General features: G+C 32.9%; 5 protein-coding genes and 1 long non-coding RNA gene across 11 annotated transcripts; 4 read left to right on the top strand and 2 right to left on the bottom strand.

The window, feature by feature from the left end:
* Positions 1 to 1,270: 1,270 nt before the first annotated feature.
* Positions 1,271 to 3,289, top strand: LOC124955717 (actin, clone 205-like). Its single transcript, XM_047510573.1, has 2 exons — positions 1,271 to 1,429; positions 1,555 to 3,289. Exon 2 carries the CDS (start codon positions 1,573 to 1,575, stop codon positions 2,701 to 2,703), a length of 1,131 nt encoding a protein of 376 aa, XP_047366529.1. The 5' UTR covers positions 1,271 to 1,429; positions 1,555 to 1,572; the 3' UTR covers positions 2,704 to 3,289.
* Positions 3,275 to 10,964, bottom strand: LOC124955730. 4 transcript variants are annotated; one of them, XR_007102946.1, is made up of 4 exons: positions 8,693 to 10,964; positions 8,438 to 8,600; positions 5,628 to 5,986; positions 3,275 to 3,892 (listed from the first exon to the last, which is right to left on the bottom strand). It is a non-coding gene; the product is annotated as an uncharacterized LOC124955730 (long non-coding RNA). The 4 variants fall into 4 exon arrangements; XR_007102948.1 differs by having other exon boundaries at positions 8,865 to 10,964; XR_007102947.1 differs by having other exon boundaries at positions 9,014 to 10,964.
* On the top strand, positions 4,942 to 7,683 carry LOC124955719 (actin, clone 205-like). The gene is made up of 2 exons (XM_047510574.1): positions 4,942 to 5,098; positions 6,191 to 7,683. The coding sequence occupies exon 2, from the start codon at positions 6,217 to 6,219 to the stop codon at positions 7,345 to 7,347; it is 1,131 nt and encodes a 376-aa protein (XP_047366530.1). The 5' UTR covers positions 4,942 to 5,098; positions 6,191 to 6,216; the 3' UTR covers positions 7,348 to 7,683.
* On the top strand, positions 9,996 to 12,300 carry LOC124955720 (actin, muscle). The gene is made up of 3 exons (XM_047510575.1): positions 9,996 to 10,153; positions 10,701 to 10,854; positions 10,949 to 12,300. The coding sequence occupies exons 2-3, from the start codon at positions 10,729 to 10,731 to the stop codon at positions 11,951 to 11,953; spliced, it is 1,131 nt and encodes a 376-aa protein (XP_047366531.1). The 5' UTR covers positions 9,996 to 10,153; positions 10,701 to 10,728; the 3' UTR covers positions 11,954 to 12,300.
* A 1,116-nt stretch (positions 12,301 to 13,416) lies between these two features.
* Positions 13,417 to 19,253, top strand: LOC124955714 (RNA-binding protein Ro60-like). 2 transcript variants are annotated; one of them, XM_047510559.1, is made up of 9 exons: positions 13,502 to 13,519; positions 13,588 to 13,701; positions 13,993 to 14,237; positions 14,306 to 14,675; positions 14,775 to 14,986; positions 15,143 to 15,348; positions 15,526 to 15,646; positions 15,766 to 16,169; positions 16,255 to 19,253. In XM_047510559.1, the coding sequence occupies exons 3-9, from the start codon at positions 14,004 to 14,006 to the stop codon at positions 16,385 to 16,387; spliced, it is 1,680 nt and encodes a 559-aa protein (XP_047366515.1). In that variant the 5' UTR covers positions 13,502 to 13,519; positions 13,588 to 13,701; positions 13,993 to 14,003; the 3' UTR covers positions 16,388 to 19,253. The 2 variants fall into 2 exon arrangements, with proteins under 2 accessions (XP_047366514.1, XP_047366515.1); XM_047510558.1 differs by lacking the exon at positions 13,588 to 13,701 and having other exon boundaries at positions 13,417 to 13,519.
* A 108-nt stretch (positions 19,254 to 19,361) lies between these two features.
* Positions 19,362 to 25,900, bottom strand: LOC124955713 (endoplasmic reticulum chaperone BiP). Of its 2 annotated transcripts, XM_047510557.1 has the most exons (10): positions 25,636 to 25,900; positions 25,162 to 25,309; positions 24,876 to 25,095; positions 24,539 to 24,771; positions 24,221 to 24,456; positions 22,439 to 22,522; positions 21,872 to 22,292; positions 21,411 to 21,776; positions 20,862 to 21,265; positions 19,362 to 20,761 (listed from the first exon to the last, which is right to left on the bottom strand). In XM_047510557.1, the coding sequence occupies exons 1-10, from the start codon at positions 25,755 to 25,757 to the stop codon at positions 20,101 to 20,103; spliced, it is 2,895 nt and encodes a 964-aa protein (XP_047366513.1). In that variant the 5' UTR covers positions 25,758 to 25,900; the 3' UTR covers positions 19,362 to 20,100. The 2 variants fall into 2 exon arrangements, with proteins under 2 accessions (XP_047366513.1, XP_047366512.1); XM_047510556.1 differs by lacking the exons at positions 24,221 to 24,456; positions 24,539 to 24,771; positions 24,876 to 25,095; positions 25,162 to 25,309; positions 25,636 to 25,900 and adding an exon at positions 23,256 to 23,398 and having other exon boundaries at positions 22,439 to 22,594.
* Positions 25,901 to 26,194: the final 294 nt, after the last annotated feature.

Below are 26,194 nucleotides of genomic sequence, written 5' to 3'. Positions count from 1 at the left end.
ACAAATTTTATCACAAATTTTGGTCAAAACGTAATTTACTTGAAGCTGTAAATAATAAGATGCATTAAATTGAAATGTGTGTGAGTGTGTGTATGTACATACATATATTTTGAGTTATAAAATTGATATATATAATTAAAATTTTTCATATTTATTGGATTGCATCTAGATTGATTTAGAAAATATAATAACGATTCTGATGATGTACCTTATATTATTAATCTGTTAGCGATAAAACAAATTTGCAGAGGTTTTATAAGAAGCTGTATACTTGCCTTGTGTGATTTATAAACGTAAGGAAAACTTATTATATTTGTCTTTTTTTACCTTTAATTTATAAAGGATAATAAAGTTAAATGCTCGCGTGCATCAACGTGTGTGTACATATATGTATGTATTATACTTCTTAATATGGACGGAGGCAACTGAAAAATATTACCATTCAATACATTTTTAATAAATAAATATCGATTGAAATTATTATTACAAGATATATATATGTATATATATATATAGGATGAAGTTAAGAAATTCCATTAAATTATTATTCCTTTTAATATTATTTATATAATATTATGGTAAGAAAGATTCATAAACTTGTAACTGTTCTCTGTCGTTAAGTCTTAATTGATTATAGCTTAATTTTTTATATATAACAACTTGAATCTTTTTCGTATAATTTTTTTATTTTATAAAATTTATAATATTATATTATAATTTTTAATTTTTTAATTTTTTAATTTTTTAATTTTTATTTAAAAAAAAATATAAAAATAAGACTGGAAAAATATTTGAAAAAAAATATAACATTAAAATTACCATGATAGTAAAAATAATGTAAACTAATATTACAATAAAATAGAATAAAATGATGAAAATAACATTAAGAAAAATATAATATAAGGTTACCTTAAAACGAAGAAGAAAATTCAATTCAAATTTTATAATCCTCTCTTGGAATTTGTGGAAATCATTCAGTGTTTTTCTACATTAATATCCAGATTTGGATGTTCCGTTCCGTTGAGAAAAGCGACGTTGAAGCTAAAATGAAAGAGGAGGACGAGATGGGAAGAGAAGCGGAAGAAGATGAAGAAAACAGAAGAAAAGCGCCGGTGGGGATTGACGCATATTTCTCGAGCAGTCAGGGATGTCCAAAAAACATTGAGGTCCACCCTCGAACATCCAATGATATACCCGATGTTTGAATATTTAGCTTCGAGAGATTTCCCGGTTATGCGTTGTCCCGGTCGAAGCACTGCGTAAGTTTCCCATTTTACGTGGGTAGAACTATTGGGCAGCCCTGGAGACGTCCCTCGTGCCCATCTTCGGTAGCATCGCGTACGGTACGCGAGCGTTATATCTGGCTTCGCAGCGCTTGCGGGCCTCAGCCGTTCCGCAGCTACCTACTCATCCGCAACTCACCCTCACGGTTGGTAGTTTAATTTACTCTTATATATAAGTTTATTCGCACTATCGGTGCGTCCTTTTTCAGTCGATTTCGAATGAATTTATCGCGTAAAATTTATTTTTTAATAAAGAATATATTTCTTTCAGCGATAATAAAATAGCAAAATGTGCGACGACGAAGTAGCCGCCCTTGTCGTAGACAATGGATCTGGTATGTGTAAGGCCGGATTCGCGGGAGATGACGCACCTCGTGCCGTCTTCCCATCGATCGTTGGTCGACCTCGTCATCAGGGTGTGATGGTCGGTATGGGTCAAAAAGACAGCTACGTTGGCGACGAAGCACAAAGCAAAAGGGGTATCCTTACTCTAAAGTATCCTATAGAGCACGGTATCATCACCAATTGGGATGACATGGAAAAGATTTGGCATCACACCTTCTACAATGAACTTCGCGTCGCTCCAGAGGAACATCCCGTTCTCCTTACCGAAGCTCCGCTCAATCCTAAGGCTAATCGCGAAAAAATGACACAAATTATGTTTGAAACCTTCAATAGCCCAGCCATGTACGTTGCCATTCAGGCAGTTCTTTCCCTGTACGCCTCCGGTCGTACCACGGGTATTGTATTGGACTCTGGCGATGGTGTATCTCATACCGTCCCTATCTACGAAGGTTATGCTCTTCCTCATGCTATCTTACGTTTGGACTTGGCCGGTCGTGATTTGACCGACTATCTCATGAAGATCCTAACCGAAAGGGGATACTCATTTACGACCACGGCCGAGCGAGAAATCGTTCGTGACATCAAGGAAAAGCTTTGCTACGTTGCATTGGACTTTGAACAGGAAATGGCGACTGCAGCTGCAAGTACTTCTCTCGAAAAGAGCTATGAACTGCCCGACGGACAGGTCATTACTATCGGCAACGAGAGGTTCCGTTGCCCAGAAGCACTTTTCCAACCTTCCTTTTTGGGTATGGAATCCTGCGGTATTCACGAAACTGTCTACAACTCCATAATGAAGTGCGACGTCGACATTCGTAAGGATCTCTACGCCAACAACGTTCTGTCTGGTGGTACCACCATGTATCCTGGTATCGCCGATCGTATGCAGAAGGAAATCACTGCCCTCGCACCCTCGACTATCAAGATCAAGATCATAGCACCTCCCGAGAGGAAATACTCCGTATGGATTGGTGGTTCCATCCTTGCTTCCTTATCCACCTTCCAACAGATGTGGATCTCGAAGCAAGAGTACGACGAGTCCGGTCCTGGTATTGTCCACCGCAAGTGCTTTTAGATCCATTATTAAACAGTGTCAGAAATGCGACACAGATTTTGAAGAATTAACGTCTTGGTTGCGTCTAGGAGTATTATTGAGAATGATGATCATATTTATACGAACAATTGTGCTACTACAAAAGAAAATCATTGACACATCAGCATTCGACTTTTCATTATCAAATTATATATTTTCTTGGGATTTCTTTTTCAAATATCCTATTCAATCTATTTTAAGTTCGTAACTTTTTGCAAGAAAGAAAGTCGAAGGGAACATTATCACATCGAATGTCAGTGTAATCAAAGATTTCCAAAGATAATCATTTTATTAATATGAACTTTGGAAGGAGCCACGCTTAGTTGACCATTACATTACCATTAAGATTGTTTACTATCTTAATGTCAATTATATTGCCTGTAATCGTACAATTAAGTTCATGTTCATTCTATCTTGGTTATTAACGAAGCAAGGCTTCTAAAGTGCATCTGAATATATTATAATTTACATTGTAAATATTATATACTAAATCATTGTTGCATTGTTATACAATTGACAAACCATGTCAAATATAAACCTAAATATAAATTTCACACGACATTATAAATATGATTTAATACTAAAACACGATGTTATATCCTTTCCTATATATCCGATGTTATAATCCTTTAGACATTTATAGGATTTTAACGTATGTTTCAATGGTGTTTTATTATTCGATGAAGCAATTAAGAACCTCCTTAACGAACATTTTGTCTCTACGTATTCAGTTAAATGTTGTATTATTCTTGAGGTGCGCGCACATTACGTAATATCTATTTTTGGTTTATTAGAATTAAATTTTTCCTATATAATCACGTTCTTTACTATCGTCCAATTGTGGTCTCGAATTAGAAACTGATTGCAAAATTAAACTGAATTAAAGCATGCAATAATATATTTGACATAGATATATATTCATCATGATTGTTAATCATTTCTTCGCTAGAGTCTATAGTTTTGCTCTCGAGTAAAAGCATATCTGAGTAATTGCGAGGCAATGTCCAAAAAAAGCTGTCTCGCCGCACGAGGTAGCTTTTATCAAAACTTGGCTCTCCCATCCATCCAAATTAGGTACGAGGAATCTATTTTTACGAACAGTCACTCACATCGATTTCCAGTAGCTTCTCATGATATTTATGAATTTCACCAATCACCATCCAACCGTCAACTGTTTGATCATGTACATAGTTAATTGGTTAAACAGATTATATATAAATAAAAATACGCATGCACATATTAGCATTGGAAAATAAAAATATTTATATATTTGTGCATGCGTGGAAATAGTATAACTACTAAATGGTACTCTATATTAGTACAAGAGAAACGAAATTATAAAAAAAAATTCTTTTTGTAAGTCTTTATCAGTGATCAATCAACACGCATCTTTAAAAATAAAGCTCTGCAGCTAAATTGTTAATTTATTCGTTATTCTTTGCTCTTTTTTATGAAAGTAATTAGTTATAGCAAATATTTATTTACTTATTTTATACGAAAAGGAAAGTTATTTTACAATAGCTTAAAGCCAAATAAAAATATAAATTATTTTATGTCCCGGTAATATATGTGATATTATTTTTAGAGTAAATAAATAGCCTATAAAAGTATATGTTGATATTCTTATAGAGAAACTTTCACAATTAATAAAAAGAACGAATTATCCATTTAGAAATATTGGATAAGAAGCTCTACTTGCAATTATGATTTTTAATTGGAAAATTGATGTAGATGAAAAAAATTGATTGGTGGTGATTCATTTTTTTTTTTTAAGAGAGAGAGCAAAAGAGAAAAATAGATAGATAGATAGATAGATAGATAGATAGATAGATAGAGAGAGAGAGAGAGAGAGAAAGTGAGAGAGAGAGAGAGAGAGGAAAAATATTATGTCGTTATCAACAAATATGGAAATAAAACGAAAAAAATAATATTATTCTTCCACACTGCATGTAGCTGAAGCTAACAATAAGTAATTAAAGTGCAAAAAATTCATCCATAAAATATCACATCTATCAGAAAGAAAAAATATAAATTTGTTTGGATTCTTTTGCATCGAATTTTGGATCAGATTAAGTATTAAATCAATTTCAATTAATTTGATGTATTATAAAAAAAAAAACAAAGAAATGGTTAACTATGTAAAGAATCATAAGAAGGATTGAAATGTAGGAGTTTTCGGAGTTATACGTTGATCTCTTGCTTAGATCTCGCAACCGCCTAGTTCGGCGAGCGTCGCGACGCCCGCGAGGCAAGCCTTTTTCGTGCCTGTCGAGCACGCACCATTCCACGAAAATGCGGGGGTGTACTGACGAGAGCATATATTCGACGTCGCGACGCCCAAAGGCACAGACGCCACTCCAACTCTGTCCCGTGCACGGTACGTATATACCAAACGATACCAAGTCCTAAGATACTTTCTAACAATCTTATTTCAATTATTCATCCTTAATATTACATCAATCTAGATAATCGTTGCATTTATACGATTCCAACGATCTCTCATTTGTAAAATCCGTTCTTATTGATATACTATATTTTCTTTAAATGTTAACAAATCGAATAGAAACAAAAATTAAGTTCAAGAAAAAATCGTTCGATTAACTCGATTTTAATCAAATGATACTCTCGACAAAGATTATTTTTTTTTTATCAAAGTAAAGAAAATATCAACGCGTTCGTAAATCTGGCGTTTAACGAATGTCTCTGAATGAGTTTTCATGCGGTAACTTTCCGACTTTGTCCCTCTTTTACTTTCTTTTTATTAATAGTATTTATTATTAAAAATATATAATAACGGATTGAAAGAGCGAGAGAGAGAGAGAGAGAGAGAGAGAGAGAGAGAGAGAGAGAGAGAGAGAGAGAGAGAGAGAGAGAGAAATGTTTCACTCGCAAAGTAATTAAGCTACCTTCGACTAGATTGTCCATCTCTCGATATAAAAGTCATTCCAGGATTGCAATTAATTAATATGAAAGCAAGGCATAATTTTAAACTTATTTGAGGTCTTTGTCCGCATACGCTTCTGCGATGCTTTTCAAAGCATAGCGTAATTTTGGCACGCACAAGCATATGAGCTATGTTTTTTCATTTAACGGCCGAGCCGGGGCGACGTCGGATACTATAAACATTGCTTGAACTTATTAGGGAGCGTCCGTTGGTCGTCCATCTAAACTTAGCTATCCGCCGCACAGAAATAACTTTGCGATGCTGAAGCTGCTCGCCTATCGTTTTATAGGCAACTGGGTCAATCCTGGCTAGCGATGATTCCTAAAAACGTTATTGAGAAATATTTTAAAGCAACAAAACAATCATACAAATCTATTACATATGAAAGGAATTATAACATACAAATCTATTACATATGAAAGGAATATTTAGCGAAAGACTTTAGCTAAAACATTATGCGTGATAAACTACTTCCACAAACTACGACGACCAACTAATATAAAATGATGTTTCTTTTGTTTGCAGATCTTTAAAATCGAACAAAAAGCACAATGTGCGACGACGAAGTAGCCGCCCTTGTCGTAGACAATGGATCTGGTATGTGTAAGGCCGGATTCGCGGGAGATGACGCACCTCGTGCCGTCTTCCCATCGATCGTTGGTCGACCTCGTCATCAGGGTGTGATGGTCGGTATGGGTCAAAAAGACAGCTACGTTGGCGACGAAGCACAAAGCAAAAGGGGTATCCTTACTCTAAAGTATCCTATAGAGCACGGTATCATCACCAATTGGGATGACATGGAAAAGATCTGGCATCACACCTTCTACAATGAACTTCGCGTCGCTCCAGAGGAACATCCCGTTCTCCTTACCGAAGCTCCGCTCAATCCTAAGGCTAATCGCGAAAAAATGACACAAATTATGTTTGAAACCTTCAATAGCCCAGCCATGTACGTTGCCATTCAGGCAGTTCTTTCCCTGTACGCCTCCGGTCGTACCACGGGTATTGTATTGGACTCTGGCGATGGTGTATCTCATACCGTCCCTATCTACGAAGGTTATGCTCTTCCTCATGCTATCTTACGTTTGGACTTGGCCGGTCGTGATTTGACCGACTATCTCATGAAGATCCTAACCGAAAGGGGATACTCATTTACGACCACGGCCGAGCGAGAAATCGTTCGTGACATCAAGGAAAAGCTTTGCTACGTTGCATTGGACTTTGAACAGGAAATGGCGACTGCAGCTGCAAGTACTTCTCTCGAAAAGAGCTATGAACTGCCCGACGGACAGGTCATTACTATCGGCAACGAGAGGTTCCGTTGCCCAGAAGCACTTTTCCAACCTTCCTTTTTGGGTATGGAATCCTGCGGTATTCACGAAACTGTCTACAACTCCATAATGAAGTGCGACGTCGACATTCGTAAGGATCTCTACGCCAACAACGTTCTGTCTGGTGGTACCACCATGTATCCTGGTATCGCCGATCGTATGCAGAAGGAAATCACTGCCCTCGCACCCTCGACTATCAAGATCAAGATCATAGCACCTCCCGAGAGGAAATACTCCGTATGGATTGGTGGTTCCATCCTTGCTTCCTTATCCACCTTCCAACAGATGTGGATCTCGAAGCAAGAGTACGACGAGTCCGGTCCTGGCATCGTTCACCGCAAGTGCTTCTAAGCAATTATATTCATATAAACGATTGTTATTGCTATATTATCTACGCAGATACACCCATAAATTCCGCACTATTTCATCTAGTTACATGTCGATTATTTCAATTTTACTGTTGGTACTTTTTAGCTACGACCACAAGGAGTTCCTTATTAGGAGTAGCAATCAGTATTCTTTTTGGCACTAATTGAATATAACCGTCATATTATGTGTGTGTGTGTGTGTGTGTGTGTGTGAATGTGTATACACATACTTAATATACATATATACACATATATATGTATATACACACACAATTTCTACATCTCTATCTCTATGGAATAAATCAGACTTATATTTTCACAGCGGTGTAACTAGTAATCTTTCATTTGTTACCCTTTATACGCATTATTCGCACGCATATTATATTAAGTCATCGTTTCATTAATCGTTTTGATAATATTCTGAAATTATAACATTTAAATAAGATAAATTTTATTCAAGATTTTTTAATTATGATTGATATACGTAATGAAATCTAGATTTACTACTAGAAAAACAAATTCATCTTTTACATCTCATTTTATACAATATATTCAGCGATCTCTTTGAGGAAAATGTATTATATTTAACTGTCTAATAATTTTTATGCTTTTTATAACTTTTGTCATGCAAACATTCGGAATCATAGATCGAAAGATATAAAGTTCGTGCAATAATTACTGGGATGATTTGCCTTTGTACTTGTACTATACCGCTACCACTTTCATATGTCAGTTTTTGGTTTATATGCATTAGAAGAAAACTAATTGGACGATGAAAATTAAAGAAAATTAATATTCACAAATATTAGAAGTTCAAGTACAAGGTAAGTGGAAAAACATTTGGCTAAAGGAACCGTATATAAAACGGATTTATTAAAAGTAGTCTAGTTTACGTATAATTAAATATTTACATATTAGAACCAACTAATTCTACATATGTATATAGATATGGATAATTTACAAGGAAGACGATATAATTGGCTATCTACCCAAGGGAGAATTCAATCTAACGATCATGCATAAACACTGCTGTACACCGGACGATGAGTCAGTAATGATTTTTTTTAAATTACCAAGTCCTTAATGATGCACCAAATCTTTCACCGATGTGGTTAACAATGATCCATCAGCCAATGCCCAGTGGAAATGAAAATCCAGGTAACATTTTAGTCGTTGTATGCATATTTGACGAAGAAGGTAACATTCGGATGCATTGGCTAACTTTTATCATCCGATCTGCAAATATAATTTTGAAGAAGATCGTTTGATTTGGAATTGGGTAAATTATACAAGATTTATAATTTGTCTAAAGTGTAAAGCGAAATTACATTGATGTCATTTTACATTTTTCGAACTTTGCATAGTGAAATAAGATACGCAGAAGATACGTATATGTACAGAATTTACATTCTAACGTTATATTCTAACTCTCTCACGAATATTTTATCTATCGTAATCGAATTATCAAGGAACAATTGTTTCATATGTAAGCTTTATTACCGACACAAAAGTGCTAACGAAAGAGAACGTCGTTAATGATTTAATTTTAATCTCAGAAGATATTTATCCTCGTATACTTGTTCGCATACGGCGGAATGATGATTAATTTGCACCCATTTTTTCATAATAATTTTCTTTAAGTTAGTTACCGTAACGTATGCAAAGGAAGCACCATTAAAAGAACATTAGCAACTAACAAAGACGCGCCGTTTCGAGATTGAAACTCAGTAATGCAAACTCGCCGAATCTGTCCGACAAATCGACAGCCAACATCGATGCTACTACAAAATGGTAAAGTGGGGAGAGAGCTCGATGATGGATCGAGTAATTCTCGTCGCCCCGTACATTTTAATAATACTAAATAAAAAATGGTTATTTTTATTATTTAGAAGATTATTGTGTTTCCAAATACAATCAATATTCTCTCGAGTATTTCTATTTCAAATACGTTTTATGAACTACCTGTCTTATCTTACATTTACATCATCTTTATCATCTGCGTTAGGCCATTATACAATAACTAATACGACATGATTTTTTATGTAAATATAAATTACTCAAGATTCATTCTTGTATAAAATCGTTTAATAAGTATGAGAGGAATATATGATTACGTAAAAGATAAATGATATTTTATTTTGACGAAGACACATGACTTTGACTGAATCTCACAACGTAACCTACTTTAAATGTTGTTCTTTACATTTTTCTCTTTTCTTTTACAGAAGAAGAAGTACTTTTAAAAGCAAGGAAACGAACAAAGAAAGAACAGCGAAAGAACGACAAGAAAAAAGGAAAAAGAAAAGAAAAAGAAAAAAGCAATAATACGGTAGTTAAAAAAGGGAGGAAAGCGTAAACTGGACGCGTACCATCATCTATTGGTACCTTCATTTAGGTGAAAAGCACCCGGGGAGGACGGCCCTGCGTTGTAACGAGTCCTTATTTGGATTCGGGATCCGTTGGGAAAAGCGCGTCGTCGGCGTCGTAACAACCCGCGTCTCCCTCTCGACGTCGCTCTTAGGGCGACTAAGGATTAGGCGGCGACGGCGGCGGCGACGGCGGTGGTGGTAGTGGCGGCGGCGGTGACGGCGGCGGCGGCGAACCGATGCACGCGTTAACGTACAGCAGATTTCCATCTAAGGGGCGGATCGCTATTTTCGGCTTCGAACCGATATGGATAAAGGTACCCCACAGAGCAGACGATGCGCCACTCGCCGCTTTCGGTCTCTTGTACAACGTTCGTCCCTAAGAGATCGTCGCCGATCTATTGAGCCATCCAACTCTGAACGGTAAATCATTCAAAGGAAAATGCAAACCTTGCGCCTGCGTTTTACCTTGCTTTAGACAACGCTTTTTCTTCTTCTTCATCAGCTCCTCTAATTCTTTTTTCCACATCTCCTTTTTATTCTATGCTTTCTACTACTTTTTCTTTCGAACTTATGCATAGATCGTCAACTTTGTGATTCTCGTGATCGCGATCAAGTGTATCGGGCAATCGATTCGTACTAACCAATGGCATAATTTTACGTACATTTTCGCCGTGTTGAAATTTGTGTGAAGTGTAGTTGGTAAATCTTGCATGGTGCTACGTGACGAAATATAAGGATACCATGATGCATGCTACATGGAAATTTAATTACAACTAGTGACTAGTAAAATGATATTTCAATGATTCGTTAACGTTTCCTAGTATCTAGAATCGACATAAACAGTTTTTCTTCTCTATGAAATGCAATGAATAACTACCTATCGAACTTCCGTATTCTATCAAAGTGATTGTTATAAGAGGATTTAAAAGAAAAGAGAAAGCGATTAATTTCATTAATTCATTCGCAGAAAGAAACGCTAATAACAATCCTTCAAGATGTGCGACGATGATGTTGCGGCGCTCGTCGTGGACAATGGTTCAGGTATGTGCAAAGCGGGATTCGCAGGAGACGATGCACCACGAGCTGTCTTTCCTAGTATTGTTGGTAGACCACGTCATCAGGTACGTAATCGTAAATAATAAATTGGACCGAACATCAAATGTATCCTGAAAAAAAATGAATGGATGGATAACAATCTTATTTTTATGACTACAGGGTGTGATGGTCGGTATGGGTCAAAAAGACAGCTACGTTGGCGACGAAGCACAAAGCAAAAGGGGTATCCTTACTCTAAAGTATCCTATAGAGCACGGTATCATCACCAATTGGGATGACATGGAAAAGATCTGGCATCACACCTTCTACAACGAACTTCGCGTCGCTCCAGAGGAACATCCCGTTCTCCTTACCGAAGCTCCGCTCAATCCTAAGGCTAATCGCGAAAAAATGACACAAATTATGTTTGAAACCTTCAATAGCCCAGCCATGTACGTTGCCATTCAGGCAGTTCTTTCTCTGTACGCCTCCGGTCGTACCACGGGTATTGTATTGGACTCTGGCGATGGTGTATCTCATACCGTCCCTATCTACGAAGGTTATGCTCTTCCTCATGCTATCTTACGTTTGGACTTGGCCGGTCGTGATTTGACCGACTATCTCATGAAGATCCTAACCGAAAGGGGATACTCATTTACGACCACGGCCGAGCGAGAAATCGTTCGTGACATCAAGGAAAAGCTTTGCTACGTTGCATTGGACTTTGAACAGGAAATGGCAACTGCAGCTGCCAGTACTTCTCTCGAAAAGAGCTATGAACTGCCCGACGGACAGGTCATTACTATCGGCAATGAGAGGTTCCGTTGCCCAGAAGCACTTTTCCAACCTTCCTTTTTGGGTATGGAATCCTGCGGTATTCACGAAACTGTCTACAACTCCATAATGAAGTGCGACGTCGACATTCGTAAGGATCTCTACGCCAATACTGTACTATCCGGTGGTACTACCATGTATCCTGGTATTGCCGATCGTATGCAGAAGGAAATCACTGCCCTCGCACCCTCGACTATCAAGATCAAGATCATAGCACCTCCCGAGAGGAAATACTCCGTATGGATTGGTGGTTCCATCCTTGCTTCCTTATCCACCTTCCAACAGATGTGGATCTCGAAGCAGGAGTACGACGAGTCTGGCCCTGGCATCGTTCACCGCAAATGCTTCTAAAGAAAATAATTCTATCGTTAATCCGTATCTTCGAAATCCATTTTCATATTTTTTCTTATTATCCTTTCCTTTCTTTTCTCTTCTTTTCGTTTCTTTTTCTTTTTTTTCTTTTTCCCCCTTTTTTGTTAATTATGACACATCTTTTCCCATAAATGTTCGCTGTATTCGCAATTTGGGCAAACCGAATGTCCAGGGAGAAATCGAAATGATGAAGAAAAGAAGAAGGCAGAAAAAGGAAATATGACAAATTGGCAAACTGAAAAAGCAATTAATTTGCCTTTATTCTACACATTTATTTGACTGTATTTTACTTTGTAGTTTATACAAATATGACTGTTTATTATGAATATTGATTTATTCATAGCACTTGTGATCGTTAAAAAGCGATCCTTTTTCATCCTGCCACGAACATTCGTTCGTATAGGTCACTTCGTTTTTATTTTATTTTATTTTATTATAAACCATGTCTACACGCACATTAGAATTTTCATTAAAACAAATAATTGTGTATACTATAATATAACACAAATAAGAAATACGTCTGTTGAAGTAAATTCTAATGCTTCGTAATGATTTTGGAATAGATCATTTATTTCAACAATCATTTTGCAGAAATTGCATAAACCTTTAAGCATTACATTTCAATCAGTTACGTTAAACTTTCGGAGGAACACGTTGCAATTTAAATACCTACGAATCTATCTCTCATCAAAATATATTATTATAATACATATACCCTTTGCAACTGTTGATTTATGAAAAGAATTTCTTTATATCGGGCATAATGAATATGACGTGGATTAAAAGATTTGTTTGACACTGCCCATTTACGTCCTTCTTTGTGGTTTCTTTATTTATTTTTTATCTTTGATTAATCACTCAATAACCGTTATATGTACAGAAAAATATTCTTCAACGTATTATACTTTTTTAACCAATGCATACATTAAATTACCTCTTGCTATCTATAATATTCATACAAAATGACCGCTCCATTATTCGTCAATATTTCTTGAAATAATGAAATTCGCTGTGCATAGTTATCGCATTGTTTAACAATTTCATATTTTTTACTTTTCATATATTGAAGGTATAAAATCAAGGTGCTTTTTTACATAGTGATTGAACAGGTTATCTTTTTTCATTGGTTACGTCAGCTTGCCAGAAATTAAATGTACTTTATGATTGGTCAATGTATGTGTGTGATTCTATTCACTTAGAGAGTACCATTAACATTTATGGTATGTAGATACATAACGGTAATTTATTGATAGAATATTTTAGAATTTTCTACTTTCGGAATATGTTTATTTGTTTACAAAATAATTCAAGTATTACGATACTTTTTTGCAATAAGAATTTGTAAACATTATTGTACTGTATATACTTAAAACTCAACTCCGATTGGTTGGTATGCGTATTTCTCTATTGCAAGAGATTATTGTCTATTGGCTATTTTTGCTACCGATATAATTGGCAGTATGCACATCTACCTATATCATCGTTTACGGTTAGTTCGTTCGTACGTTCGTTGGGTGTAAACTTCGTTTTCTTCATAGGTATAAGGTAATATTGTTTATAATTAAATATTTATTAATAGTTATTATCGTTTGTAATTGCGATTGGAACACTAGGTACTACTTTGATTATTACCGACCGCAATATATGTTTAAAGAATATAATTTCCACGTCGCGACTACATCTATTTCCGTAATGGCAGCGTTATTCTCTGTGTATTCCTATTATAGGTAAGAATATGTGAATATTTAATCATGGTGATATAGTTGCTGCCCAAGTGCGTACCATGTCTATGCAAATATTTTTTTTAAGGATTATGTCATTAAAATTTTCCTTTGTCATTAAAATCCCACAAATAGATTTAACGGGACATTGGGTCATATTGACAGGTCTAACGTCGTTGAAATGAAAATATTTTTCATTCATAATAAACCAGATACAGGATATTTTCTCAGACATTTACATATTATACATTATATTATAAAGTTGCAATCTATCAAATTTATTTATTTTTATTGCAGTACGTTGAAAAATGGATGCAACTAAAGCTTTTAAGCCAAACAAAGAGTTTAAAGAAATGGAGTTTAGTTTTCATTCGTCCGAAGAACAAATGTCTGCATTTTTATATGTTGGAAAAGAATTTGCTCTCTATCATCCAGGAAATTTGTTTGCCCATAATTATTTTTTAGCAGTAAATGTCGGGTGTATAGAAAAATTAGCTGCAGATGAAAATAAGCAACTATTGCCCATTGAAATTATTCTAAAGGTAATTTCAAGATATAATAAAATTAACTATATTATTTATGAGAATGATTCTATTTTGTTATTTTATAGGCATTTGAAAGTAATCTTGTTCCACATTCTGAAACATTAATATTCGCATTAGCAGTGTGTAGCAAACAAGTTTACAGTGAAAGTTTACGTCATGCCGCTTATGCAATTGTAGGAAAAATTTGTTCATTGCCAGAACATTTTATCCTATTTATAAAATTTGCATCTGAACTAAGTAAACGTAAAATTACAATGCCCCACCCTTATAAGCCAAGCCATGGGTGGGGTCATGGATTGCGTAAAGCTGTTAATAATTGGTACCTTTCCAAGGAACCATTAGAATTGGCAAAATGTGTAACACGATGTAAAGGTAGATATGGCTGGAAGCACAAGGATATAGTGAAACTTTCACATCCGCATCCTGATACACCAGGTATTAAGCAAGCAATTGAACAGCGATCAGGAAATAAATAACGATGTTATTAGCAATAGTGATATATATATTAAACATTACATGTATTGTTTAAAATAGAAAAAGAAGTGATACTTAAATATATAATGCATGGTTTGGAAAAAACTAAAAAATCATTTGGCGATAACTTGGATGTACAAGAATTGATTGATTATATAGAAAAAATTGAAGATTTCAAACATTGCAACGACAAAGTTCAGGCAGCTGGTCTTTTAGAAAAATATGAATTAACATTAGATCATGTTCCTGGTCATATGTTAAAATCTACAGAGGTATCGTGTAAAAATTCCTATATAAATTTATTTAAATAAATATTTTCTCTTTTTAACTTTTATTATTTTTCTAGATTTGGAATTCATTGATAAAAATTCCTATATAAATTTATTTAAATAAATATTTTCTCTTTTTAACTTTTATTATTTTTCTAGATTTGGAATTCATTGATACCGTCAATGGATTTACATACACTTTTGAGTAATCTGCAAAGGATACACAATTTGGGATTATTGAAAACAGATGCTCCAGCTGTTGAAAAAATTATTGACGAAATTACTAATAAGGAAAGATTAGCTAGCAGCAATGTACATCCAATATTTGTCTATATTATTTTAAAAAATTATGAAAATTCTGGAAAGTAAGTTATACAGATGTATAGCATCATTTCTATATCATACAATTTATAATGCCATTATTTTATATGTAGATTGATACTAAAACAATATGTAGGTTTACACTAGGGTTGACAGTGATGGTTCTAGCCATCACTTTGATCAGCATATCAAGTTATTAACGAGTAATGTATCTTTCAAAGGCCATTGTCATACGAGAAACGAAAAATGAAAGAACAAGCAAAGAAACCGTTTCCTCCTCCGCCGAAACCAAACTCTAAGATTATAAACGCACTAAACAAAGCTTTCGAACTTTCAGTTTTGGTAAGTTTCATAATATTGATATGTGTCTGTGTATATATATATTTACATATATTTACATATATTTACATATATTTATGACGCGCCATTAATTACTCTTTATTATGAGTTTACATTTACAGAATCTCAAATCGACTGGCTTGCGTTACATGATAACGATTAATGCTAACAAAATAATGTGGAAGTGTCCTACATGGCGTAGTGGAAATGTGAATGCAGCAGAAGCTGGTTTTTTAATAGCATATACACTTTCTCGATGCGAAAAGGATATCACTGCTGCTGCATTTGATGTTATCGACGTTCACATTATCAATTTGGATCAATCACTCTATTTTTCTTCGCTAATAAGTGTATACCAACCTATGCCAAATAACATAATTCGCTTAAGTAGCCCAATTATATGGGCTTCTCAAAAAGGTTATCAGTATGATGTATTTATTAATGTCATAGACGATATAATAGATTACAACGAATGTGAAGAGGTCTTTGAAGACTATAGAAAACAAATGAACCTTCCACATACAAAGTAAGAATTTGATTTTTAATTATCCACTTGTACGCTTGTGTTTTGTCTCATTCAATAAGGCTTGATATGAAATATTTTTTTGTAGATTAATAAATTGCGTTGTCTGTTCTTCGAAAGCATACAAAGAGGATATATACAACAGAAACATTTTAACAATTTATGGTTTTGATGCAACCGTACCAATGGTTATACAAGCTTTTGCAACGTCACTCTTTTAAAGAAGATCAATTATTTGTATACTATGATGTACACACATGATTTAACTCCATTCTCGTGAAGAAAAAATTGTGCGTTTTAAATATTATGAAATACTATAATGCGGCAATTCTTATAAAGGTAAATCTCTACAAAAATTCATTTCTCATTTCTACATGATTTTTCATAATAATCTTATATGTCGCAACTTTTCTATAATTCACTACATGAGAGTGCCTTTTGAGATGGAGAAAAATTTGCTGATAATTATGAAACAATAATGTTAAAATCTTATTAAGAAATCAAGAAAGTCATTTACAAATAGAGAAAATTTCAAATTAAAACAGTATGCTTGATGCAATACTATACAAAATGAATCTAAAAGCTTTTATTTTAATTTAATTGATCAATGCCTGGACTTATAAGTACTAGAAAATCCTGTGACGGGATATGGTATTTAACATTAATTACATTATATTAACTTTTTTATATTCTGTTTTTTTCCTGAAATAGAAAAAAGAAAAAGAAAAACATAACAGAGTAAAAGAATTTTCTATTGTCTCATTAATATATTAATGTTAAATCAATGACGATATTTACTGCATGCCTTTAGTAGCTAAGATAATCTTATTATAGAATGATTTTAAGGTATACAGAACATAAAGCACAGAATCCAATACGTTTCTTGTTAAAATCGAAAAAAAAAATGCAATTCAATTATCGATTTGCTTATTCAAAAAATGAGTACTTAGAAAAGTAATTAAATTATGCAGTTACAATTCACATGCTTAAAATTTTATTTTTCTCATAGTTTTTTACACATTATAAAAACGAGAAAAAATATCAGGAAAAAGTTAATTCAATAAGAAAACTAGAATAAGACTGGATATTAGATACAATGCTAGTATCTAAAATAATCTATGGTGCATTTTTATATATAAATTGTTTTACTTTTTGTTTTATATATAAAACAAAAAGTAAGAAACAATATATTTACTTTCATTTTATTGCTTGCTTATTTCCACTGGTTGGCGGTAAAGCTTTTTGTAATATCTTTAATAAGATACGTAGATTTAAAATGATTATCTGTAAGATGATATATTTGATGACGACTGGTACGCTTCTGAATATTCGAATAAGCATTAAAAAGAAATAGAGCATCGAAAATTCTCCCACTGTGATATGCATTTAGCTCCAAAGAATTTATAGTTATATTAGTATAATTTAACAGTTATATTTCATATTTGCCATATCCAAAGTAATTACAACTTAAATAAAAAATATTACATACATTACTGTTATAATACTGTGATACACAAAACATGTTCAAACTAGAGAAATGGATAAGCAAATTGCCAGAGGCGTACTGTGTCCATTAATTTGTTGATTAATAATATCTATAGAAATGATAATACACAATTTTGTTTATAACATAGAATAGAATACAATGGTATTGTTAGCTCTTTCTTGATCCTTGAATTACCAAATATAAAGAAAAAACACATTGAAGATAATGTTAAAAAGTACAACGTGAATGTATTCTCAGGTTTGAAAGAAATTTAAATTAAGTGCTTAATATTCACGTGTGATACTTGTGGCCCTTTTTGGTAATTCGCGAATCAAATGGTTAATTTCTCTTAATGATTCTATTTTAATATGAAAGAAGTAAATGAAACCTTTATTTTTCCTGCAAAATTTATAAGAGTAATAATACTTATACAGCTACATAAAGATCGAAAAGAGTTTTGATGTAACGATATTTTATGGATATTACATTTAATTCGTAACAATATTTAAACGTCATTATACGTTAAATGTTATCATTTGTCCAAAGTATGAAAAGAAATATATATGCCGTTACCTAAAGGTAGATATTGGAAAAGTAGAAAATCGTACATACAGTTTCATACAGTTGTTTTTATTAAGGCAAAATAAGCTTATTAAAAATAAACCAATGCGTGTTAAATGTGTTCATACTAGTTTGGAAAAGAATGAAAGATAGAAAAAGAGCAAATAATTTCTATAAATAATAAAATCTCAAAATGTTTGTTTAATTCTTATTGATACTGAGTTTCTTACAAGTAATTGATATAAGTAACACTATATTCCTTGGGGATAAAAGAGTGAAAAATTACAATTATGAGAGTTACAATTATGTTACTATTTTAAAACTACTTTTAGTAAAAAATCATACTTGTTTACAGTTTATAATGTGTATACAATGCTTGAAGCAATACAATGGGAACTACGAAGTTGTACTGTATACGTATATATATATGCACGTATTATTTGATACATAATATGTGTCACAATACCTAAAAATGCATGATAAAATAGTATCTCTTCTTTATCATTCTTTAACATCAATTTTGTGAACTTTGAATTCATGCTTCGTAACACAAAAAATGCCTACTTTTTGGCCTTACCGTATATAAGAAAATTTTCATTTGCCATTTATAAATTGACAGTGTTTTGCGTTGTAATAAAATGTAGATGACATATATAAATAGTAAAAATTGAAATCTAAAAAAATATTTTTATGAAACTATCTTATGTTAATAATTAATATTATATCTTGTGTTATCTTAGCAGCAATATCATATATTAATTTCATACTCCATAATTAATGAGTATTTATCATTTAGATTACACTTTAGGATATCAATAAATCAAATCAATATTGAGTCAATATTGAAGAAAAAAAATGTTTAAAAAAATGAAACAAATACTACTAATATTATTTTTCTACATTTACTTATGTAACAGAAAAAACAAAAAAGACTACACAGCAAAACTAGGCCCCGTGTATTACAGTTACTCATTCGTTAGCTTTGTATTTTGGAAGATAAATAGATAGATGAAAAAGTAAAAAAATTATAAAAAAATCAATTCCTTGTCCATGCATTCTCTCTTATTTAGGGATAAATAAATTGTCGAAAATAATGAAAATAATTATTTTCCTCGTCGGTTGTTTTTACGCGTCGAGCAAAGTTTAAGTTTTATTGAAAAAATGTATTTATTTATGTAGTTTAGTACATATATGGTATTAATACATGACGCGCTCTCACACCTGCACATTACCTGTATTGTACACAGTACTATAATTCTGGTTACTTTTTCTTTTTCCTTCTTTTCCTCCTCTCTCTCTCTCTTTTCCTCTCTCTCTCTCTCTCTCTCTCGCTCGCTCGCTCGCTCTCTCTCTCTCTCTCGCTCTCGCTCTCTTGGATATATAATTACAAATTGTAAACATCTTTAAACTCAATCATACTCACATACATACTGCTGCATATTCGAAACACATCAGTTATACAATTGGCTTATAGATTACACTTAAGAACAAACATATAAAACAATTAAAATAAATTAACAATACGTGGAGTCTTATCTAAGAACTTTTTAAGTAAGTTCTCCATTATTAGATGTATCAATTACTTTTTTCCTTTGTCTTTCTTTCTTCCTTCCTTGATTAGAGAAGAAGATGAAGAAGCATTATTGCTCCTTGTAAGAAATATGTATGATAGAGAGTCAATTAATATATCGATTTATGATAGATCACTGTGTGTGTATGGTGTGGTGTGTAAGACTTTGAAACCTTTCGACTTGTCTCCGATATTCATCCATTATGAAGACATTATCATCTGACACATATTAGTAGGTCCTTGATGTATTCCTCATATAGAAAGTGGATTATTTCAGTCTAAATAAGAACGAAGACGCTTCGTCGACTCTTGAACGGTTATAGTTCGTCTTTTAAATCATCATCATCTTCACCTGTAGTTGGCGGTACACCAACACCACCAGCACCTTGATACAATTTAGCTATAATTGGTTGTACTATGTCCGATAGTTCCTTCTTTTGTTTCTTATATTCTTCCGGATCCGTGTCCTGATTATCTTCTAACCATTTAATCTTCTCGTCGATCGCTTCTTCCATCTTCGCTTTGTCCGAATCGGTGACTTTAGAACCAAGTTTTTCTTTATCGGCCAGTTGATTTTTCAACGAATAAGCATAAGATTCGAGTTCGTTACGAGCCTCTACTCTTTCCTTCAATTTCTTATCATCATCCGCAAACTTCTCAGCATCTTTGATCATTCTCTCAATATCATCGGGCGTTAATCGATTTTGATCATTGGTAATAATTATTTTTTCTCGATTTCCAGTGCCCTTGTCCTCCGCGGAAACTTGAAGAATACCATTGGCATCGATTTCAAATGTAACTTCTATTTGAGGTATTCCACGGGGAGCCGGTGGAATTCCAGTTAAATCAAATTTCCCAAGAAGATGGTTGTCTTTGGTCATTGGTCGTTCGCCTTCATATACTTGAATCGTAACAGTATGTTGGTTGTCCGACGCAGTTGAGAAAATTTGTGATTTCTTCGTAGGGATGACAGTATTCCTGAAAAAGATGAAAAAATAATAGATTAATATATAACGTATCGATTTGATATATAATAATCTCTTCGAACTTAACGTACTAAAATCAGTAATAAGTATACCTTGGAATGAGCTTGGTCATTACACCTCCTACAGTCTCAATACCCATTGTAAGCGGATTAACATCTAAAAGTACGATCGCATCTGTATCTTGTTCGCCCGAAAGAACACCAGCTTGAACGGCAGCACCATATGCGACAGCTTCATCAGGATTAATACCCCTTGAAGGTTCTTTACCTCCAAAGAATTCTTTTACTAACTGTTGTACTTTTGGAATCCTGGTTGATCCTCCGACAAGAACAATTTCATGTACATCTTTTTTACTCATATCAGAATCTTCCAATACTTTTTGTACAGGTTTAAGAGTACTACGAAAGAGATCCATATTAAGCTCTTCAAATTTAGCACGTGTTAAAGTTTCTGAAAAATCTTCGCCCTCGAAGAATGATTCGATTTCTATTCTCACCTAATAATACAATATAGATAATGAGAAAAATAAATACATATTATATATCATATTATACAATAGATTAGTAGCATGAAAAACGAATATTATTAAGATTAACAGAAACGATAATAATATAATTGTAGTATTAAAACCATATACTTACTTGATGACTCGCGCTGAGTACTCTCTTGGCTTTTTCAACTTCACGGCGAAGTTTCTGGACTGCTCTGTTATCCTTTCGAATGTCCTTACCCTTTTTCTTCTTATATAATTTGATAAAGTGATCCATAACTCGCTGATCGAAATCTTCACCTCCCAAGTGAGTGTCACCGTTAGTAGCAACAACTTCAAAGACACCATTGTCAATGGTGAGCAAACTAACGTCAAAAGTACCGCCTCCCAAGTCAAATACCAAAACATTCTTTTCTCCATCTTTCTTATCCAAACCGTAAGCTATAGCAGCAGCCGTTGGTTCATTAATAATCCTCATTACATTGAGTCCAGAGATAGTACCTGCATCCTTTGTAGCCTGCAATATGACAAAGGAAAATTTACAGAAATATAAATAATTTATGTAGAGTACTCGTATAATATTTGTTCTGTTAATAATTTTATTATTCCTACTTGTCTTTGTGCGTCATTAAAATATGCAGGAACAGTTACAACAGCATGGGTAACTTTTTTGCCCAAATATGCTTCTGCCGTTTCCTTCATTTTACCCAAAACCATAGCAGAGATTTCTTCCGGTGTAAATATCTTTTTTCCCTGATTAGTTTGAACTTCTATATGTGGTTTGTTATTCTTTTCAATAACTTTAAATGGGAAAAATTTAACATCGTTCTGCACCGTGGTGTCTGTCCATTCACGGCCAATTAAACGTTTTGCATCGAAAATTGTATTTTCAGGATTTGTAGTCAATTGATTTTTTGCTGCATCCCCGATCAATCGTTCCCCATCACCAGTAAACGCTACATACGAGGGAGTAATTCTATTTCCCTGATCATTGGCAATAATTTCAACGCGTCCATTTTTATATACCCCAACGCTAAAAATATTATTTATTATTAATAATGACCCTTTCATTATTATTTTATACAATTTTTTTTTTTTATGAATGTACTATTGATGTATTATTTATTAATGCTTTTTTTTATTGATTAATTAAAATCTATTATTCATATTCGTACTAACCAAGAGTATGTGGTACCTAAATCAATCCCTATCACTGTCCCAATATCTTCTTTTTTATCCTTCTTTTCCTCCTTAGCAAGTGCAAGGGCTGTAACTAGCCCTAGCAATAGTAGAGCTTTTGCTCCTTTCATTTTTTAAGAGTTTACTTGATGTTTTCTGGGGATTAAATGAAAATTATAATTGATTATTTTTTACATTTTATCTCTTCACTTTTTTGTCCATAAAAAGATATAAGATAAAGAAGAAATGGTTAATTTGAATACTATTGTAAGAATTAATCAATAATTCAACATATTCTTTGATTAATATATGAAATAAATGTGTACAAAATTTGAAATTGTAGTTGGCGTCTGCTTGTTTAATATAAAAGATAAAAAATATGTACTTGAATACACTGATTGGTTAAAAAAGAAAGTGACATTGGAAGAAATGTTCATTGAGTAGATAAAATTAAAATACGATAAGATTTTGAAAATTTTGTTGAAATTACGAAAATTGTACACGTACCTACATACATGTGTGTGTGTGTGTGTGTGTGTGTACGTTAAGAAACGTAATTAGCATTAATATTTAAACGTAAGAAACATTAATATTTACACGAATATAAAAAAAAATAGCAAAAGTACATCAGAATTATTCTTCAAATAAGTATATAGATATATTCCAGACAGAATGTAATAGCGATACGTGGCACAATAAAGGAAAGATTTTGTCTTAAAATAACGCGAATCAAAATATAGTTTTGTTGAAAGGAAAGTATTTCATTTTAAGAAAGAATAAACAAAAATTACTTATTGTTAAAAAAATGATTATATACCAATTAAATAATAAGTATTATTCTTCTCCACCGAAAGTAGAATTCAGGTAGTCCCTCAGCAAAGCAAACTTCTCAAAAGCAATTCAGAATCTGACTGACTACAGACTGAAATCAGCGCCTTGATATTAACGGTGAGATTTCGTCGTGGCTCACCCCGATTGGTTACAATTGGTACGATACAAGAGAATAAAGTAAAGCTATTTGTTCTCGTCTATAGAGTTGGCCAACGTTTATAGGCCCACGTCATCACAGGATCTTAATTCCAGAAAATTCGGACGAAACGTAGACGTGTTTTATCATTTTATATTCCGATGGTAAACCTTTATAAAATTGTATCTAATCATTTTCATGTAATAATATAACAATTAAAATATATCATTATCATCTGCGATGTAATGGAGAACCTAAATTTTGAGAAAAAGAAATTAAAAAAATAGAAAAAAATTGAGCATCAATTCAAGTGACATACATAGAAATTTTTCAATTTAAGTATACTGATTAATTCCTTTATTTAAACTTTGATTAATATTTCTTATTGTATTTCTAATATAATACGCGTCGTTAATTGAATTGTAGTTTAGGTAGAATAATGGTATATATTAATGCGTGTAATGATAAATTGCCATAAATTACCATAACCTAAATATAATGTAAGTATATCTCAAGATAGGCAAAATTGTATTAATAAAAATGCGATGTAATATTCTTATTATTTCAACTGATCATTACAATTTATTTTCAGATATTAATCTTGTAGAATATTTGTTTATACAATCATTTACTTATTACTAACAACGTAGTGTTTAACTATTTTCTTTTTTGCAGTAATTGCATAATGAAATGATTAAAATAACCGACACATCAACTTCATAATCACCATTATCAACATCGTTGTAGAAAAATTTTCAAATTATTAATATTTGCTTTTTGGCATTAACATATCTAAAATTAATGGAGTAAAATATGTTATGATGCAGTCTGCTCCTGCTCGTCTCATAGATAGTAAAACTTCATTTAGCACATTTTCCAAGTTAATCGCACCATTTTGTGCGCCATGATATAGCATTGCATATTCTCCTGAGACTTGATAAACAAACATAGGATACTCTGGGTGTGCATCTTTTGTGTGCCTAATTACATCTAAATAAGGTAATCCTGGTTTGACCATAATCATATCCGCTCCTTCTGCGATATCTCTGGCCTTTTAAAAGAAAAAAGTTATTAATGTTAAGTTAAAATAACGATATAAAACACTATAATATAAACGATAAGATAAAACTTACAGCAGCTCTAGCTGCTAATCCATTACTACCTGGTGGTAATTGGTAACATTTACGATTGCCAAATTTTGGGGCTGACTGAGATGCATCTCTGAAAGGTCCATAAAATCCTGATGCAAATTTAACTGCGTACGATAATACAGCAACTTTATTTGCTAGTCCAGCCACAACTAGTTGCTTTTTTATTGCACCTACTCGACCGTCCATCATATCAGATGGAGCAACTATTTGGGCACCTGTTGTTTTGTGTTAAAACAAATAAATAATAACGATAAGATATAATAAATAAATATTTATTTATTCAAATTCTATTGTGTTATATTTAAAGAAAAAATCAAACCAGCTTTTGCGTATGCGACTGCAATTTCAGAAATACGTTTAATGCTTGCACCGTTATCAATGGTTCCATCATCATTTAAAATACCACAATGACCATGAATCGTATAAGGACACAAACATACGTCGCATGCTACTACTAAATTTGGAAACCATTGCCTTATCAATGGTATCACCTGAACTATAGGATTTTCCTTGCTATCGGCATTAAAGCCAACATGATCCTACATGAATAAATATATATCGATATGATTGTCGGAGATAAATAAATAGAAATCTAAAGTATTTACTTTTACTAAATGTTTTGAGACGCCAAATAATAATATAGATTGCAATCCTTTTGATATTAATGGTTGTAAATCCTCGTGTAATCGATTAATACCATAACGATATACACCAGGCATACTACTAATTGGTTCTTTGTCATTTTTATTGTCGCTAGAAAAAGAAAAGAAAAAAAAAGAATGTATAGTACACAAAATGAATTTGAAATCCTTTTATTTTTATCTATAATAAATTTATTACTAATCAATAATTTCTTATAGTAATACTTTTAATGACTAAAGAGTGTATATTTTTTTGTTGAAATATTATGTAACAAAGTAAATTGAATGATAATATTTTAATTATCTTATATGATCAACTATATCAAAAGAGAAATATATACAAATATTATAAGACTTACATAGAACTAAAACCACATTAAATATAAATAAACATTTTCATTAGTTATAAAAACCAACAGGTTAAGTAGGAATACTTACGATACAAAGATAGGATACATGAGATTATTTGCAGTAATTTCTACGTTTGGAGATTGCCATAGTCTTAAAACGGGATGAAAAATGCCACTATGAAGCATATGTTTAGGATTCACTTCTGACATATTTTGTATCTATTATAATTTTTTTGTCACTCTAAATGTCCAAAATTCCAACATTCGACACCTGCAAGATTTATCCTGTTTCATGCTGGTCTTGATGTGCTGGTTTTGACGTACTGGTCTTGATGGTTTCGTTTCGCACAATATAAACAATATTAAACATTTAAATATTATGTAAATATTCTTTCTAGAATGAAATATCACGATTCATTCAGTAATATCATCGCAAAAGTTACGCTTTCTAAATAGGAACTAATGATAGTAGTATAGTTTTTCGAATAAAGCGCGCAAACAGTACTCCCAAAGTAGACTCACTAGATGGCAAAGCTTGTATTGTTAACCTACATTTTTTTCGTATATGCAGCATACACGCGACACACAACATAGATGTATATTAATTACATTGATGCATAGGGTGCATAGGGTGCATGGAGTCAATA

This window comes from Vespa velutina, chromosome 19 (genome assembly GCF_912470025.1).
Source record: "Vespa velutina chromosome 19, iVesVel2.1, whole genome shotgun sequence".
Taxonomy (NCBI): domain Eukaryota; kingdom Metazoa; phylum Arthropoda; class Insecta; order Hymenoptera; family Vespidae; genus Vespa; species Vespa velutina.
This window is presented reverse-complemented; position numbering and strand designations above follow the sequence as displayed.